Raw genomic sequence first — 20471 nt, forward strand, 5'->3', positions numbered from 1 at the left:
ATCTCCTTCTTTTCTTTTCCACTATTGAATTTTTGTATTTATACAGTAGTGAATTTTAATAGAAAAACCTATAGGTACAAGTATAACGATCGTTATGTAGAAAGTCTCAATATCCGATAAAAATGTTGAAATATCTATATTGTAATAACGTATTTGTTGGTTATCTATTAACAACGAAATAAATTATAATTTATCCTTTTTTATAAATCAATAAATATACGCGCTTTTTATGATTTCTGATCGAAATAGATTTATATGCCGAACTACTACTAGATTGAAATTTTCATATTAAGCATTAAAACTATTACTTAATTAATAGTAACTCTAAAAAAGTAAATAACTCGATTAAAATTTCTTTTATTAATTTTTCTTCCACCTTTTCTCGCAATCTCTATACAAACAACAAACATGAAAATCATAGTACATAAAAAATCTTTTACAATTTATTATTAATAGCAATAATAATAATAATAATAATAATAATAATAACAAAGTATGTCATCAAAGTTATTTTTGTTCATTTAATACATTCATATTCTCAGAATTTTTAACAAATGCTTTGCTACTAAATGATGTATAAATGCGTTTAATTTTAAAAAAAATATTTTTGCAATGAAAATTGAGAGAATACAATCAAAAAGTGTTTAAAAAAGTTTATAATTTATATTTAAAATAAAATAATTCTTACACAATCTAGCAATTAACTCTAGTATATATATATATATATATATATATATATATATATATAAAATGTTTTATTTTCTTAAAATAAATGTACTTATAATTATCTCATTTTACGTCTCCTTTCAAGATCAGGTAAAACTCACATTCAGGTAAATTCAATTCTAATACACGTAACTAGATTTTATTCAGGCTTTCCTTCAAATATATAAACAAGTCGTTTTTAGTACTCCATCGGTTAAACTTATTAAGATGAACCAATACGTAGCAACATTTTCTTCAATGTTTATGTGTGTAACAGTATCTTTATTATCATTAACATTATACTTTATCGTCTTCATTAAAATGTTTTGTCAATTGCGTTCGATATTCGATTTAAATTAAAGCTCTAATCATTCTTCAAATCATCCTCAATGTTGACATCTTCATTTCATATTTAACAGTGGACAAAATTTATTCTGAACATTATTATATATAATTATATGAATTATAATTAATAAAAAATGCTTATTACGATAAAATAAAAGTCAGTATCCAAATAAAAAGTTTCAGAAGCAATATTCATTTTATTTAATATATAGATTAAGCGATTGTATATTTCCTCGATTGTTCGACAACTACATTTCTCACCAACTTTCTTAAAAAAATATCGTACTTTCTTGGAGAAACAAATATTAAACAAAAAATAAAAAATAAAACAAAAAGAAGAAATTAATGACACTACAATTAATTGTCTAGTAATTATTGGAATGAATGAATGAAATTATTTAAATCCAATTCTTCGTTCCACCGCTTTCTACAGTAAAATAACACTACCTAGACGAGCGATCTTTATGGTCCCGAATATTTGAAATTACGCCTGAGTTTTGAAATAACTTAAACGATGTATCTAAACTCACTACTGATGTCGCTACTTTTAGCCCTTGTTTCTTGCAACTTTATTGTCCATTATGTGACTCATTAAATTTTTCATTTTCTTTGTGTTCTCGCATAAAAATGAACCGGTAAATAAAGCATCCACAGAGAAGCGTCAAAAACTTTTTGAGCTTCTCATACGGTGGAGCGGGGCCGTGAGTGGGATGGTAGGCGAGCGGGGGGATGTAAACAAAATGAAGATAATTTTAAACCAATATGCTTATAAGCGTGCATCGGCTGTTGTTGATGTCAGTGACGTTGTTCTTATTGACATCTTGTGAATTCTGGGAATTTGTTGTTTTATCCCGTGGTGGGTGTAATACTGATTTTGTTAGCCAGAGAGAAATTCACAGAGTGCAAATGAGAGCGACACTTTCAAATTCTATTTTGGTGTCATGTGGATTATCGAAGCCGTCAACGTAGAACTAGAAAATAGTTCGTTCTTACCTTGCCGATTGTCGGCAATATATGACTTTAATTATAATGAACCACTTTTGCTAAAAGAACCCAGCGAACGCGCTATATGTCCTTGAGAATTAAACATTACTTCTTGAATACTTTAACATTCGAACTCATATCGTATGAGGCTGCTTCTTTCATAAGTATCATTTCCTGAATTATCGTTTATTAATGCAAATAAACACGCTCGATCACTTTTCTTGTGTATTTGGAATAGACATTATATTTAAATTATATCGTATGATAAACATTAGCTTAATACTTATAGACAATCATATAATAATAGAACATAGAATAATTGACAATCACTACGAGTTTTATTTTTCTCTACATAGTAGTTTATAGTATAGTTCATTACATAGCCACTAGGGTTATATAATATAGAATACAATTTATTTAAGAATTCGATTAGCAGTTTTACAAAATCCAATTTGAAAATATACCAAATTATTTCAGAAATATTTATACGCAAATAACAAATAAATATTGGTTTCATTCATAATTCGTATATAAAGATGAACAATTATAATTCTAAAATATATTTATATTTAATTTGATTTAATGTATATATATAATATTGTAGCTTTCAAAAATATATTTAGATTTTATATTTTGATATCACAGTAATAATTATTTTTTTGGTTGTAATATTGCGATATTGAAAATTCGATTTAATTGATATTGATTTAATTGTACTACTTTCTATCGTCGATACTTAATTATTCAAACATTTCATTAAAGAATAAATAAATAAATACATAAAGATGTAAAAAGTTTGCATTACATTAGCACAAAAGCACAAATGTTTCACATAATACGTATTCTAGGCAAAATGTTGGCAAACTAAAATTTTAAGTCTTGACTTCAAAAATAATAAAATGAATTGAAAAGTATTCTTAGAAGGAACGTTAACGTTGTGTATACTAAATGTCAATAAAATTTAAGAAATTTCAAGAAAGTTGACACTAGTTAACGCGAGCAATTATTTGATTCGTTAATTGTAATTTTTCAGATTTCACATTTTAGCTTAAATAAAAGAATTTACACTCCAAAAGTCCGATTAATCTACAGTTTTAAATATTAATTATCAACAAAATTTATGATTTTTCTTGTAAAGATTAAATTTTAAATCCTACGACACTCTGAAAATTGTTTCATTTTTATCTAGAAATGATATGACTTTTTTTTCGACGAAAGTCAAAGAACAACGAGCCAACTTTTGATACATTGTTGGCTCTTCTATGATGCTCCAAGCGGAAAGAAAAGCCAAAGAAAAGTATTTTAGTTGTATGATTTAAGTAGTCGCTCTACTATTATTGAATTCCCGTTGTTCCTCCTATCTTCTAGTGTAGCAGTAATGAGAATAAAAAATTAGTTTTTATAAAATTCGACAGGAATCTTTAAGTTCAGGCTAAAGATACCAGTACAATGATATTTTAGAAAAATATTAAATTGGAGATAGGAAATCGTGACTTAATTGAGTTAGTATTTTCGAATTTTTGCAAATGATTTGTAATTGTGAACTTGAAACACAAAAAGAGTTTTTAATTTTTTAGGTTCTAAGTATAAAGCACATTTTTTCATAAGGCTTTTTTCAGTCGTATTTGCATAGATTTTATTCCAATTTTTTAATTTAACTTTAAAGAAGAATCGATGCTTTATTTATATTGTAATGCGAAAGATGTTTTTGATGTATAATTTTGCTCGTAATAAGCGTTTTTTGACATTATTTAAAAATTCTTTCTTCAATCGTTATTTTATTAAGTTATTCAACGGAATATAAATTTTTTGTGGTTGAATTATGAACTTGAATACCTATAATATATACAAAGGAATCAGCGTAATGAATTGTATGTTAAAATTGCTCATATTAATTTTTTCGGAATTCTATTCAGAATCGTATTAAATTACACATGTTACCGAACTCTTATTTAGCTGTGTTCTCTATTAAGAAATTTAGCGTTGTTCTCTAAATTAGAAAGGAATTTCATTAGAGAAATAATCAGTCACTTTTTATGAGTAACTTGAATTAATATCTTGAGCACTACGTACATAATATTTGCAATTCTTATCTTACATTCCTACTTTTTGAAAATTATTATGGTAAATACGTGATTCATTATAAAACAATTTGTATGTGTACTCTGTCAATAAAATATAAATTCGTTTACGTATTTTATATGACGGGCTGTAAATGTGAAAAGTATTCAACAATGAAAGCATCGTAATATAATTATTGTCTAGAAAAATAAAATTTTTTTTGACATGCTATTATTTTAATTAACAATATTTTAAAAAATAATTTTAATTTAGTAATAAACAACATGGTGACGGAAGAAAAACAAAAAAAATTTAACTTTTTAATCATTTATCATGCTACTATGCTTCCAAGACTAACGCGTATGCGAAAAATTTTTATCTGACAAAGCAAAACACGGTTGAACAAACCAAGCGAGTTCAACAAGTAGAAAAATAACTGAAGAAAGAATCTCTTATGGTTGCAACAAAATTAGCACGTGCGACATTTGTTTACGTCGTACGAGGCGTTAAATACGAATGAAAAGCGAAGCAAACAAAGCTCCCGAGGTAAAAATCCTAGCAGCGTATGTTTATAAATAATAAGGAATACAACAAAAATTGGTAATAATGATTAGGATTCGAGTTACTGAATTACGTAACGCCACCTCGTATCAAGTCGGACACAAAAGAGGTCGAATATTTGTCGATACTGCGACAGATCTTAACACGATACATTCGTGCTGGCATGAGAGTCACTGCTATAAATAACGCAAAGCTATAGTTATTGAACAAATTTATACATGTGTTGTATATACTAAGCGTCTAGCCGTAGGAAACGTAGCTTTCTTTCTTTCGAGAAACCATTTATTCCGTGCTATGGATGTTCGTCTAGACTTAATTGGATTTCATCCTTTGTTCCCATTGATAACTTAGAGGCAAAATATGCGTTTCTGTGTATGCGCTTGTTAAATCGGTGTAACCTCAATCACGCCCCCCCCCCTCCTTTTTGTAAAGGTGAGGAAACGTAGGTTGATTCATAACGTCTTTATGTGAACTGGCATTTGTTGGAATTCGAGGTGCTGATCTATTTGATGAACGCGCAAATTTTTCGTATATCTCTGGAGCTTATTGTTTAATAAGAAAGCGTAACATCACTGGGTCTATTTAATAATTAGTTTTGTTGCAGACTTATGATGTCATAGCTAGTTCGATCGTTGCATTTGTAATTAGATTATATACGAGAACGATGCCAAATGTGCAACTGAGATTTTAATTATTTTCTAAGACGAAGTCTTATTTACATCCATCGACTCGTTCGATGCACAAATGCCGTGAATTTACGTAAATTCTTACGATCGGATTTCATAATCAAACTCCAAACAAGCTCAGCCAGAACACCCTTCCGCTATCCACTCGACTTTTTAATAGATCAAATGGATTTTTCTCGACATGACTTCTCGGGTTCCCATTTTTCTCGTTTCCTTACTCGACTTGCTTCTTCGCGTTTTCACTTGCTACAACAGACGATGACCTTGACCCAGTAAAACAGCGCTACTTATCGCATTGGCGCTAAAGTCCGTGCGATGCGTTTCGTTTTTCGTTTTTCTCTCGCTTCTCGTTCTCGACCGGTAAGGATGCGTCATCGTTGATTACTTGTAAAAGGGCAGCAGCATGATTGTATATTCTGCCTATGTCACTCTCGGCTGTTCTTAGTCTCGCGATTGTGTCAATGTTTAACTTTGTTTACATTGCGTATTACTAGACGATGTTAAGGCGATGCAACGTGTCTTTAATATGGGTCACTCTCGATTTCGTCACGGGTTTTTTGTGCCTTTTCCCTCCAGAGATTACGAATCCAGAGAGATGAATAAAAAATATTGTCAGCTGAAATTCGCGCAGTTCTGTGAAGCGCAATTTTTCGGTACGCAAACATTCGGTACGAAGAGCACAGCGAAGTGCCTCTGCAATTTATAACCCGGTAATTAGGCTATTAAGTCCATAAGTTAAATTATAAAGACGTAATAAGCAATATTTTATCTTACTGATTTATTCGTTAAATAAGCATTTTAAATATTTTAAGTATTTACACGAGCATTATGCGTAACATTTGATATCAATCACATACAATTTCATTTCCATGATATTGATATTGTCAAAATACAAAAACTCGTAATAATCTTGGAGCTATTTACAAATTATTTTCTGACAAAGTATTTTCCAAAAATCTAGTACGGTAAAACCTTTTTCAGATCTTTTGTAAGATATGCTTCGGCAATCATTTTTTCCGAAATGAATAATTCGAAGCGCCTTGAGAGGCAAGACGCATATAAACGTAAATTATAGTATTATTTGGAAGACCCTTTAAATAAAAATTATCTTTAGATTTTCTTTATATCGTATTTGTCGTCCCCTTACGTGACTTTTCACCATAAACTTTTAAAATTATTCTCGATCTAATAGTGCCATTACATTACGATGCTTTGAAGTTTTAACCGTCGGCTTCAATTTAATTCAAGAATGCACGTAATTTAACCTTAATATTTGAAAAATTCATTCTCCGATCTCGACAATGCATTTAAAGCAAAATGCAATAAAGTTAAATTGCATAGCTTCGAATGCCTTGTCAAATCAAATATATTACGATGCAAATACTCGATTCATCGTCATTAAACTATCGGAACTCGACTTTACGTTGCATCTTGTTTTTATAAGATATGCAAGAACTAGTAACCCGTAGAAATTCATTTAACGATTTATGCTCGTTTAAAAGGGCAAAAATTATCGTAACATTTGAGATTGAGCCGTGACATACTTATGGGCTGAGCGCCTATCCACGACATTCACCCACTTTTCTTTTTATTTCCTCGAATCGTATAAAAGTTATTATGCCGAGTCAATTTAACCCTTTAATAAACAGTAGGGAATTAATGCTCTTTACGATTTCTTCCCTATGCCTCATCTCGATTCTGTCTTATTATTTTTATTAAGCCCTCTTATGTTTTAAAATTTCAAGGATCCTATCACCTGGATGCAAATTGCCATTTGGTAATGCTTTAATTAAAAAAATAAAATCAACGTTAAAGGACAAAAATACGGTGGATAGAGTCAGGCAAAGATGTAATAAAATATAACAATTTTGGAATATATACACTTACTGGATATTCTAAATGTGGTAATGCAAGTCATGGTAGGCTTGTAATAATTATAATTTATGTTTTCAAATATTAGAAAGGAGATTCCGTATTTATTAATAAAGAAACTAGCTATATGAGAAAATATTTATTATACTTTGTTTATGGTTTGTAAAAATAGAAGGCCAATATTCTTTACCCGATAAACGATATTTTTCAAACCATATTATTTCAGTCTATAAATTTTTTTATATATAAAAACCAATGGAATTGGACGTCATCATTTTACGTAACTTGACGATAATTAACAAAGACGTGTAACGCTTTATGATCAGAGCCTAAATTAATTTATTCGATTGTATTTCAGTACCGTAACATTTTGAATTGCAAAAAAAAGTATTCATCAGCGGCAATGAGAATCCATTATTAACTGTAAATCAATCCTATTATAGCTCATTAACCTGATTTCATTCGGATAGATGTAAGAATTTGAAAACATTCGGTTTTCAAAGTATTGCACTCTGTGCCATTAAAGCATTGATAATTGTATTTTGAATAATGACTAATACATTCGACATCTATATTGAAAATCGAACGTCATAAAGAGTCTTAATTATTATCAGTATAAACAATATTAACCGACACAATATTAATTGTTAAGTCGAGTAATTTCAATTAAATGATTTCAAATTGCGAAAAATTAATTTGCTGTTGACAAAAACAATTTAATTGATAAGTTAAGATTTTGATTTTCATCAAAATATACCATCATTGTATTTGTAGGTATTATTACTTTATTAATATTCTGTAAATGTAATTTGTACTGAAAATGATTGTCGAATTTATATAATCAATGAAAATAATGGTATTTCAGAACGTAAAAAGAATTTTCAAAAAATTTTCAATTTAATAATAAATTATTTTATTTTTAAGCTACACAATTTACTAATTAATTTTTACACACACACACACACACACACACACACACACACATTGCAGTTTTATCCTTTTTAAAATCATATATTTTTATGTTCTGTTTTACAAGAACAGCTGGTCGTAAACTATAAGCACATTATCTCGTTTTATAATATTATAAAATAAATGTAAAAAAAATTATATTCGCTTCGTATAATGTACAAATGATATAGTCTAGCCAATACGTATTTATAATTTAAAAAGGAAACAGAAAAAATACTGGCAAACTGTTTGATTCGTTGCTAACAAAGTACATGTCGTCATGGATATAAAATCTCTAAACACACCTATAGAAAATTTCACGAACAAAGAGACTTCCTAACAGCTATTAAAAATACTTCGCACTTGTATTGGACAAATGTTTGTCATTCAATTGCTTATCTATAAATAGCCTGAATAACGTTAATAGTAAAATAGAGTAACCGTCGAACAATGACAAATACTTCGCTAGTTCCCCTTTAATCTCTTCTAGACAACGTTTATTATGCAAGTAACTCATTAAAATCCCCTCCATTCGCTCAGCAATCTTAAAACTCATTCACATATGATTTCGTAAATCATCCCGTAGCTCGCATCGTCACATCACTAAACCAGAACCTCCCCCAAGCGCAAGAAATCGAAGTCTCCGGAACCTCCTAATAACGTCGGTGCCAGCAGCAACGCGCCCACGCATCTCGATGACGTAGCCGGAGACATACAACGTCGACAGACGACAGAGAGAGAGAGAGAGAGAGAGTGAGGAGTATGAGCGACGTTGAATGTCGGCGCGTGGGGCGGGGAGGAGTGGGCTGTGGTGGGGGAATGCGAGCGAGATAAATATCCCCTTCCCCTTTTCCTTCGTCCCTCGCTGATATCTGGAAATACACATAAAAGGCAATGCTCGGGTGGAATGTCGCTCTCGCAAGTGCAGCGTCTCCGGCCTTTCTTCTCTCCCAATTATTTTTCTTGCTGGGCGAAGGACGCGAATTTAAATTTGGCATTTGGGCGTGACATTTTTTCTCATCGTTTTGCTTCGTTCTTGCTGCGCCATCGAGCCGCTAAATATAGACCGCTTCGATCGCCGAGTTGGCTAATTAATTTTACAGCGCGTCGATCTCGTATTTATGTAGCGCGCGACATCTCGTTGCTAATTGTTCTAACTTACTTTCGTCCGAAGATGACGTCCTTATAATTAAGTATCTTCGAGCAATTGAATTCGCATTTTACTGTTTAGCATCTTTTGATGCTGAATACCGGAGTTCATCCAATTACGTGTAAACAAGAGACATAGTCGCAAGGATGTGTCGTAGCCCTCTCTAGGAAGGATAACTTGCGACTTGACACTTGTCATCCTTTAGGTTGTTTTGAGCATGCAAAATTTGGATAAACAACGGTTTGGTGCTCTGTTCGTGACGTACATGTCGTTTAATGTAGTATGGATTTCGCGGCGGGGAAGCGGGAGGGTGGAGAGAGAGAGAAAGAGAGAGAGAGAGAGAGAGAAAGAGTGACGAGTTCGACACCACATAAGTGGGCTGCCGGAGAAAGAAATGTTGTTTTCAATTGAATTTTCAGCGAAATCCTCCAATTTTATTTCTAGTTAATGTGGTATGGCGCCATTCGATACGTCAGTACTCGTAGATATCGTTTTTGTCGCAACTATAAGACTTCGAGTTAAAGTATACAATACAGTTGAATAGTATAGGAAGAGTGAAAATCAATGAATTAGAATTACACGAAAATATTTCGATGATATATCGGTACATGTATTATATTAAATAGGGATTTGATTTACATAAATTTATACAAATACGGCTTTTTTACTGTCGTTCCACGAATGTAATTTAAATATATTTTGTATGATGATTATTTCATTTGAACAATTTGAATTTGATGAAATTGTTAAAAAATGAACAATTAATATTGTTTTCAAGGTTATAAACAAATTGTAAAATGCGAATGAAAAGCATTTAACGCATACATATTCTTATTTTCATCATTTTCTTCAGTAAGTGATTTTATTAGCTTTGATAATAATTTTGCATACAGTTTGATATGAATAAAATAGAACTATTTAATGCAATAACTTATTTTACATGGTCTTATTTTTTTTATTTTAATTTTCTAATAATACATTTCTACTGGCCTTATTTATAATAGTTTTGTATGATTATATATTTTTTATATTATTACCGATACTGGAAGTATTAATCCGCCCATTATTACACATTTTTCAAACTAATTAAGGAACACATTGAAATTAACTAAAGAATAATCGTCCAAAAAATGACGTATATTGGTATTAAAGCAAAGACTCTGTTGAATTTGTATTCAGTAATCCTAAAAATAACTGATCAATAATTCTAAAAAAATTAATAGAACATTTTTTCATCATCTTCGATATTAATAAGGTAAATTTTATTTAAATTTTTCTAGAGCTTTAATAATGCAAACAGATTAATTTCTGTTAAAACAATCATATTTTCGTGAAGCTACTAATGTTCTAACATAATAGGAAGATAACATGAAGTTCTCTAATATTTCATACAAGTTTAATCGGGGGTAATACAAGTATGGGGAATAAATGAAAATATTAATATTTACTTACATAGGAATTAATTAATTTTCTTGTTTTACAATAAAATTTTTATACGGATAATATTTATTATAATATCGCAAAGTTATTTGCTATTTTTTTTAATTTCAACACGGAATGATAATTTAAGGCAGAAGTGCATGAGTAATTTCAATAAAAATTTTATAAGAATTTTCAAATAAAATTAATAAAACATGCTTTATATTTGATATATTTAAATCGATACATATAAATATATCAAGTGTATTAATGATCAAAAATTTCAGCTGATTTTTATTTTTGTCATATTTTAATAAACATAAAATAAAATATTGTTTTATCAAAATAAATTACTATGGATATATTAATATGTATGAATTTGTAGTTTAATCTTTAATGTATTCATTATGCATTTGCATATATATATATATATATATATATGCATGAATAGTATATGTATCAATGGTATAATTATATATTAATATTTAAGTAACCCAATAATACTTGTTATTATTTATTTATTTATTTATTTCAATACTTGTATAATGATTTAACAATTAACGCCATTATTAAACACGGAATAATAATAGAAATTTTGAGGAGTTTTATGTGTGAAGAATAATAAATAAATGATAAAATATTGTAATTATAAATTTCGCTATAAAAATCCGTAGATATATATCAAAACTTTTGTAATTTGACAAATTTTTAATAGTACATACAATACTTCTATTTCCAGAATAATCTAGTGCAATGAGGTAATACAAAGTGTGAAGTGTACTTTGTTTATAAAGCGGAAATTTTTTATAATTTAAGCGACTTTGTTTCAACACATACACTAAACAAGAAAATTGCACATTTTATTAAATATGAGGAGCATTATTTGTAGAATTTACTCAATAATGAATTTACTTTTACTTGAATGGGATTTAATCATATTGTTTAATTTTGGTCATAATATTATTAGCACTTATTAGTAACACTAATAATTCTGAAAAATAAATCATGATTCTTACTGTTAAATAATAAAAAGTATCTATTTAAAAAGTAGTTAATTAGATTTCCATATAATACTTTCATTTACACACATACCCTTTTATCTGTTCACGGCATTTAAAAAAAGTCAAAAATAACAATGTGAAATAAAATTAATTATGTGTCTCATTAATACCGTACACTCCATTAAGGCACTTATTCCTTATTTATGTATGCTCGAAGTTTCGATATTCAATTAACAAAGAAAATATCACCCGATAAATCAAAATAAATTTGTACCAGATTAAAATTTTGATCGGACGCCTCGATCGCCTTTCGCATACAATAAAAAACAATCTTGTATTTAACGTTGGGGAAACCGAAAAAAACGCACGCGTACCGAATACAACCCAATCGGAATAAGAGAAAAAAAAGCGAACCTTTAGCCAAACACAATTTATGCTCTGTAAATTATAATCAAGTAGACACGTGATCAAAATTTGTAAACTACAAATTAACCGATATGGCTAAACATTGAAATTAATGCAGATGCTGATTTCTCGCTAAATTTTACAGGCGGGCCACGTGCAAAATAGACTGCAATTTTTAACTCCTTACATTGTTAATTAATCTTCGCTAATTTTTTTTAGTAATTTTTCAACTAGGCAGAAAAGATAATTAGTAAACTTTTGCATATTTGAAAAAATACTAATAATAGTATACTCATATGATCAACAATGCCTGCGTGACAAAGCTAAAGAACAAAAATTAATAACTCAAAATGACAAATGTTTTTCTAATCGTGACTTACAAGCTCTCATTGAGGAAAGACGATAACATTTTCAAAAGGCGGAGAGTTAAACAAAGATTAAGGAATTGCTTAAATATTAAAATTGCAATTGTGGACTTGTGCATGCCCAAATGAGACGATAATTAGAAAAAAACTGCGAGAAATAGAGTAGGTCAAAGAGTCGACGATTATTGCATTACTCGGCACCAAAAATTTAATAACATAATAATAGCCAAAATCGTAGAAAAGCTCACAGCCAATCGATCTACGGAGTCTGCGCTATAAGGCGAAACGTAAACAAGCCTGTCGAGTTGTCGGAGAAAGCTCTTGCGCCTCACGAATGCTTATCCGGAAAATGCGCATTGCGAGGACTAATTGAAAGGATGCGATTTGTCTTGATCAGTCACGGTCAGAGGGAAGGTTAGAAATGCGCGTGCGCACGCTTTGATCAACGACTGCTTCGGTGACTCACGGAGAAATAGTCGAAGGATACACTGCGGTCGGCGGTGTCTCTTTATGGAGATTGAAAACCTCCGAACTTCCAAGTCGGAGGTAGAACCGGTTGACGCATTTCTGCGATTCGCCGTCGCCGCCGCCGTCGCCGTCGCCACTGCTGCCGCCACCGCCGCTGCCTTACCTTTTTCCTCTGGTCTGTAGTTTATCTAAGACGCAGTGTGCGTGTACGCGACGGTTTTATGATTTTTGTTCTCTCATGTTTGTTCGTCGAGTATCCCGTCTGTAATGTGCTGAGGCTTCGGGGTCCATCGAAAGCAAAATATTCATAATCCTTATGAGTCAGGACTTTCTTCCATTTGCACTTTAAACTTTACCATTGGAATGAAAGGCGATTTGAATGATCGATTGACTTTGAGGCCTCGGAAATATTTAAAAAAGCTTTTCTTTGTTTTTGAAGTTGATTTCGGACTTATGAAATTTGAAAATAATTAGCCAAATCACCAAGTATCTTTTGTAATTTAAAACAAAATTTGCAATCACCATAAATCGATGTGTTAGTTCGCTGCCTTAAAAAATTAATGCAAAATATTATGATTTATATCAGAGAGTAATTCGTTTAAGCTTTTTTAGTTACAAAGTTATTCCGAATGATGACTCCATTATTATGAAGTAATGTGTGGCATAAAATTTTCCATTCGACATTATAGTAATAAAATGTAGCATAAGATCTTTATAATTATATCGTTGCTTTGTAATATTAGTTTGAATTAAACATTTCACATGATCAAGACACGATGTGATACAAATAAAGTATAAATCTCATAAATTTTGTATTTGAGTTTTGATTAACTTTTGTGACACACTCTTTCTACTTTTGACCGAAGATTTCTTTCTAAGAAATCATTATATAATCAGTGTTTATTCATTATTATTTAATAGACTACCAAATAATTAATTAAAAATAAATAATTTCAATTAATTGAGAGAGATTTACTTTCCATTCGATTGATCAATATTTTCTCATTAAAACTAGAGTAACTTTTATTAACTGCAATCTGTAATTCCGAATCTGAAACTTTGAAAATGAATAATGATAATTACCTTATGTAAATGCTATTAACATAATTATATTAATTTAATATACGAACATTATCATCCATCCCGATAGCAAAATATATAAAATAGTAATCTCTTGATATATACACGTTGGTTGCATTCTAATTGTAATATCTGCACATGGAATAATAGTAATAATGAATTAAATAGATAACTGCCTACAATCCAATAAAGCAATTAAAAATTTGTTTAATTTTTTTTCACTTGTAAATACTAGACATATTTACAATAAAATTAAATTGATTTTTTAATTTCAAGATAGGGAGTCTTTGTCTTTGTTTGAGTAAATTTACAATATATTAATGCTATTCAGAACACATAATTTCACTAGGACTGTAATCATAGGAGTAATAGACTAATATATATCATTATTCACTTACCATTAAATCAAACCTAAATTGTATAAGAATCTGTTATTCTCACTTTTCACGTGTGTACATTATTTACCTTATCTACTGCATTCAGCTTTTAATTAAATGTAAATGTCTATTCAAATACTCGTATTTAGCAAGAAGTATCTATATTTATCGTAATGAAACAATCCAATCATCTGAACAATAATTTCCCATTTATTAAAATCTTGTTAAATATTGTACAAAAAAAAAACAGCAAAAAATGTGCTCGTATAATGTCACAAAATCCTAATTTGACTCTGAAGAAAGACTCTAATATACCCCTCTCCGCACGCACGCACGCACGCACGCACGCACACATGCAAGCCACTCTAATCGCTGGTAATCGCATTGCAGGGCTTCCCGTTCGACGACGAGGGCTTCGGACGTAGGGCCGACATTCGCTCGCACCTTGACGATTTAGCCGCTCGTCATCCGGAGTTCGCTGACCAGCTGCTGGGTCCACCCTGGGCTGACGTGCCCTTCCCCGGCGGCGGCGGTGGCGACGGAGGCGGAGGTGGTGGTCTCCTAAACCGAGCCAATCGCAACCGACGCAGCTCCGGAGGCACGGTTCACAATCTCCCGGAGGAGGTAAGTGTCTCATTGCGCACTCAATGCGCACCTCGAACTTGATTGGTGACATTGGGGTCTCAGTGTTCCCTTTTTCTTATCGACCTATCGACATTTTGATAAGAATAGCAACTCGTTTGGTCTTGGATCGATGTCCGACTTTCGCTTGGCAAACACGCTCGCAGTGCTAAAAAATTATCCTTTTTTCAATAATCGAGGGGCTAGTAGTACATTCTCCTACATCGAGATAACCCTATCGCCACCTCGATAAATCCCCCTTCACCTAATGGCGGAAAGAAGCTTACTTTCTCCTGAAAAACGCTCGTAAATCTCGTTTAATCCCGTTAGCCACATTCTAACTATTATCTTTTGCCAAGTTGATTCACTTTACTGTAACCGAATTAACTTCCGACCATGCTCTGGACCGCTATCTGGACGGAGATTCGTAAGGTTTGTAAATTGACGTTTTGCTGCGGTCGGTTTCGCATTTGCAAAGTCACACGCGTAATACAAATGCAGCTAAAACGAAAAGTTGCATCCGAGCTCCATCGACAAATAAGCGTGTGACGATGTTGCAGGACACTCGTTCGCAAGCGAGCTCACAGGGCAGCGGCGAGGTCGAGTCCGAGCGCAAATCCCAGCGGATCCCTCAATACGGTCTGCGCAATACTCTGGACATAGGCCAGCATCAGCATAGTATGGAAAATCCCCAGCAGCAGCGGAACGTGCGCTCCATGTCGGCGCCGCCCGAGAACCGCAATAACCAGGGGGAGAATATCGGCAGCCAGCATCCAGGGCACAGATTTGTTTCGCGTGTCGACATAACGCCACAGGTATTATGGTCGTAGATATTTTGATGCGCCTAGCGTATGATAAAGAGTGTATGGCTGCTTGATTAGTATTAGAAAAACCTTGGGTGTCAAGGCTACCTTTGTTTTCTTTAACAAAGTACACTTCTTAATATTGATTTGATCGATAATTTAAATTGACATAATAGACTTAAGTGTTATAATTTCACGGATTACCACTATCGCAATCAATCTCCATTTCTTTGCCCAAGTATTATATCCTTGCAGTAGGCGAGGAAAATCGTATATAATAAAAATAAAAGCCATCAGCTAATCGGAGAATAAATCCGACTAACGCATTACCATTGCTCATCCGTTCGATAACCGACCACGAATTAATATCAGTCGACCGTGGAATCTTTACAGGGCCCACAGCAACAACCCCTAAATCATAATCAACAGCATCAGCGCGACAAGTCGCCAGCACCGACGCAGAAGCCTCAGCCCCAATCCCAGCAGCAGGGCAACGTCAGACATATACCGATTTTTGTCGAAGGCAGGGACGAGCCCGTCCTGGCCAAAACGAGCACTGACGAACCAGACTACCCCAAGAGGCAGCAGTCGCCGCCCCAGTTTCACAGGCCTTCGCACTACCAGCAGCACTACGAAAAACAGCATCCATCGTCCGAATGGACATCGCACTTTCAGGTAATAAGCTTTCGATGCGATATTTGGATTTGGAGAATAGCTGCGAACTTTGTTGGTGATGTGCGCAAGAGGCACCTCCCGCTAATAGTTTGGTAGTATTATTTATTATCTTTAAATTATGGAGTTTAAATGTCGTATATTAACCCCCCCCCCTTAATCAAACTAAATTAAGTGCGTTTTTCGGTTGTTTTAAAAATTCAAGGCACGTGTTGCAAATCTTCCAGTAATTATGAATTCTGCATGAATATTTATTTCGTAGATCATTTATAGACGTAAAAAAAACAAATAAACAAGCTATTGAAAACAAGATTGTATAAATATGGGCAACGCTGAAGAGTAGAAGTGGTCGATACACGTGTAATAAAATCCAATTGCAGATACTTTATACAGAGAACAATGAGACCGCCAAAACATTATGCACGACACTTTGGCTCGATAAATCGCTTTTTGTATCGAATCGTTTTGTAGGTTGATGTATGATTATGCGAATACGTAGTGAATAATTTTTCATAAATTACGCGCCGTGCTTTCAGCATCGACTTGTGCTCTCAAAATTTCAGACTGATTGGTTTAGTTCTTTAATCGTCTCTACTTTGACGGAATATACTTATTCATGTTTCATCAAGTAAGAAATTATTAAATATTATTTATTCCATTGTCATTTCCACTCTTGTCGAGTCAGACTTTCATGTAGGATTTCAAAAATCACGCGATAAACACATCTTGGATTTAATTATAATATAATTATTAAGTCAGTAATAAAATCAAGATAAATCGATACGCGATCAATCAACCGCAATTAACCATCGCGCATTGCTTGCAGGATCCTTTCTTCAAGGTGCCTAATCGATGGGGCTCGAGAACTCAACAGAGTCACCAACCGGAACCCCCACAACCAACGAATCAACGACCAAAACCTCAGCCGCAAACGCAGCCTCAACACAAACAACAACAACAGCAACAACACCAGCATCACCATCAACAACAACATCCGCAGCAGCGGTACCATCAACCACAACAACAAAGCGAGGTACACCAAGAAGCATCGCCAAAACTTAAACAAACTCAACCGAGAGATCCTTTTGGTAAGAATAAGAATAAATAATTCTACATGTGTGCGAGTGTACTCGATTCTCTTAATGTCAACCAACAGTGCATGATGGAATTGGTCATAATTAAAGTTGCAAAGCTTCGCCTTCCACTTTTTTAACTCAATTTCATTGAAAAATCTGAGTCGATGCTTCGATAATTCTAAGCTATTAATCTAATAAAAGTAACCGATGCCAATTCCCATACTCTATCTACAGAGAGGGTCGCCATGGTACAGAAGGAAGTCGACTCGCTCACGGATCAGGTGCGGCAGTATGGTGGTGGCTCGCGGCAGGACAAGCAGTACATGTATCTGGACGAGATGTTGACGCGCGAGTTGATAAAGCTGGACGACATCGAGACCGAGGGCAAGGAGAACGTGAGGCAAGCTCGTAAGCAGGCCATCAAGAGTATACAGGACTCGATTGGTCTGCTCGAGTCAAAGGCACCACTACCCGGACAGCACCAGCACCAGCAGCAGCAGCAGCTACTCGAGGAGCAAAAGCAATCGGTGATCGAGCCCATGGAAAGTGAGAATAAACCCATGGAAACCATGGAGACGTCCGAGGTGAGTATCACTTTGATTTATTAGTCTAAGAATATTAAATGCCACTGTCACTCAATTATTTGAGGAGAATTATAAAGCCACTGGAATGTGGCGCAAAGTAATTGCAATTTTTCATATTTTTTATTTTAATACAGCGATTTTAAGTTTCAATTGGATAATTCTAGATTAATATTTCATGCGCTTGTAAGTTATAAATATACATGTAGGTATTTATGAATTAAGATTTTTATAAAAATATTAGATTACATATTTGTTAGTAAGTTATTATTAACAATAAAAAGAGTATTATTTAAAAGTAAATATGAATATATCGAAATAAGTCGAATTAGAAACTTAATTCATTTAAATCGTTGATCTCTATATTTTATTAAATAACATTTCAATGAATGATTCATATAAGTCGAAAGTAATATAGATAAAGTGATAAATTGTATATTTAACAACTTTACAAGCGAATATTCTTATACGATTAAATAATGTAAAATGTTACTTTTAACAATTATTTTCGATGAAACTAAATTAAAAAATATTCACAACTTTGCTCAAATAATTGATTGAAATTGAATATCAATAATGATAATAATAATTATAATAATATTAAAACGCTTGTAATTTTTTTCATTTATTTATTTAAAGCCACATCCGCCTAATGGTTATTAGTGACTGCTATTACAAAGTACGTTTGTAAATTTTAATTATAATATGATGTTGCACGTATCGTTATAGTACAATTCCTCATATTACGTTATAATGTTGCGCACCGCATTAGTTAACGTTACATTTTGTCGTAGAAGTCATACCTATCAAAAATGTAATTAATGTTTCATAAAGCATTATATCGTTTAAAAAAAACTCTCATAGTCTATATGTCAGTCGTAAATATATATCATTTCTATATTATCGAGCGAAAACTTATAAACGTTCGTTACTTCCCAGGCACCATCTCCACCAGAGGAACAGAAGGCTATTCCATTGCCCCCTCCAAGTCCACCCTCTCCGACTAAAACTGTTGCAGATATGCAGACACAGGAGAGCAGCATCATCGAAAACTCACAAGGGAGTCAAACTATCGTCCAGAGTCAAGAAGAATCGGGACAGAACATCGCTGACTCTCAGCCGGAATCCGTCCCACAAGATACCACAACCAGCGCTCCAGAAAAGGTATCCGAAAAGCCAGAGGAGAACCAGCGGAACGTCGAACCAACGGAGAACAGCACCGATACTCAACTGCCTCTGACCAATAACAACGAAATGGAAGTTCGGCAATCCTCGCCCGAGAAGGAACTGTTCCTTGGGCAGGAAGGTCAAAAGGCGAATACAGAGGCCGTGGCCAGTGAGCCAAAGCCGAAGCTAGAGACGATCGATGAGCCTGTCATCGAGCCAACCTCCGATACCACCCTAATTGCGTCTATCCCGATTGAGAAAGCGAAGAAAGATCCACCGCCGGTGCCGGCCAAGCCCAACAAGTCCAAAAAAGTCAAGAAACTTAATCAACAATCGGAGCCTGTTTCAGATACGGCCATACCTCTGCCAGCGCCTGGCCAAACGAATTAAGAAACAGAGCTTAGAAGCGAGAGGGAGATTCGATCTGACAAGCAGCGGAGTAGTAAAGGGCCGAGGGAATTAGCAAGGAAGGTTTGGTTTGGCTTGGCTTGGCTTGGCTTGGCTTGGCTTGGCTTGGCTTGGCTCGGCTCGGCTCGGCTTGGCTTGTCGATGGAGTCTGACATTCGTCGACCTTGTGAAATATCCTTGTTGGGACATTGCGAATGCCATTACGCCCTTATATAAAAATGAGTGGCATCGGAAAAGAAAAGACTTGGAAACTGTAAGAAATCCGCTTGAAGAAAATCTGTTGGATGATAACGCGTCTGCTGAAACGACGGTGGTTGGTCGATAATGCGAATTATTTAAATATAGATATAGTAGGCGGATGGTCTCTCAAATGTAAGTGACTGCGAGAGCATGAGTCTTAGCTACTTTATTGGCATTCGGTGTGAAAATTTTTTTTAATACGACTATTGTTGTAATGCGCGGCTACTTTTGAATCCGAATCCAAAAAAGCTTTATAGATAAGCTAAAGTTCGCAAACTCGGTCGAGATCGATCGTTCCTTCTTTTCATTTGTTTGTTTTTTTTTTTGTTTTTCTATTTTTTATAAATAAAATTATAGACACAAAGTGGAAGAAAACATTGATCGTATTTAACGCGGCAAAAATGTGACTTTTTGGATTCCCTTCAATAGCGTTATTCAATACCAAGTAACATTGAATATCCATTTTGTGTTATATA

At 33.3% G+C, this 20471-nt stretch overlaps 1 protein-coding gene across 2 annotated transcripts in view; it reads left to right on the forward strand.

Moving 5' to 3' along the window:
• stv (BAG domain-containing protein starvin) overlaps positions 1 to 19852 on the forward strand; it is a 22405-nt gene extending 2553 nt beyond the window's left edge. The window contains exons 2-8 of one of the 2 annotated variants that reach the window (XM_011499382.1): positions 14818 to 15051; positions 15609 to 15863; positions 16245 to 16526; positions 17350 to 17611; positions 17834 to 18183; positions 18820 to 18859; positions 19120 to 19201. In XM_011499382.1, the coding sequence (XP_011497684.1) occupies positions 14818 to 15051; positions 15609 to 15863; positions 16245 to 16526; positions 17350 to 17611; positions 17834 to 18183; positions 18820 to 18843 (1407 nt within the window). In that variant the 3' untranslated portion in view covers positions 18844 to 18859; positions 19120 to 19201. Of the gene's footprint in view, positions 1 to 14817; positions 15052 to 15608; positions 15864 to 16244; positions 16527 to 17349; positions 17612 to 17833; positions 18184 to 18819; positions 18860 to 19119 lie in introns of both variants that reach the window. The other variant, XM_011499373.1, reaches the window with a different exon arrangement.
• The last annotated feature ends 619 nt before the right edge of the window (positions 19853 to 20471 follow it).

Source organism: Ceratosolen solmsi, unplaced genomic scaffold (genome assembly GCF_000503995.2).
Source record: "Ceratosolen solmsi marchali unplaced genomic scaffold, CerSol_1.0 scaffold10, whole genome shotgun sequence".
Lineage (NCBI taxonomy): Eukaryota > Metazoa > Arthropoda > Insecta > Hymenoptera > Agaonidae > Ceratosolen > Ceratosolen solmsi.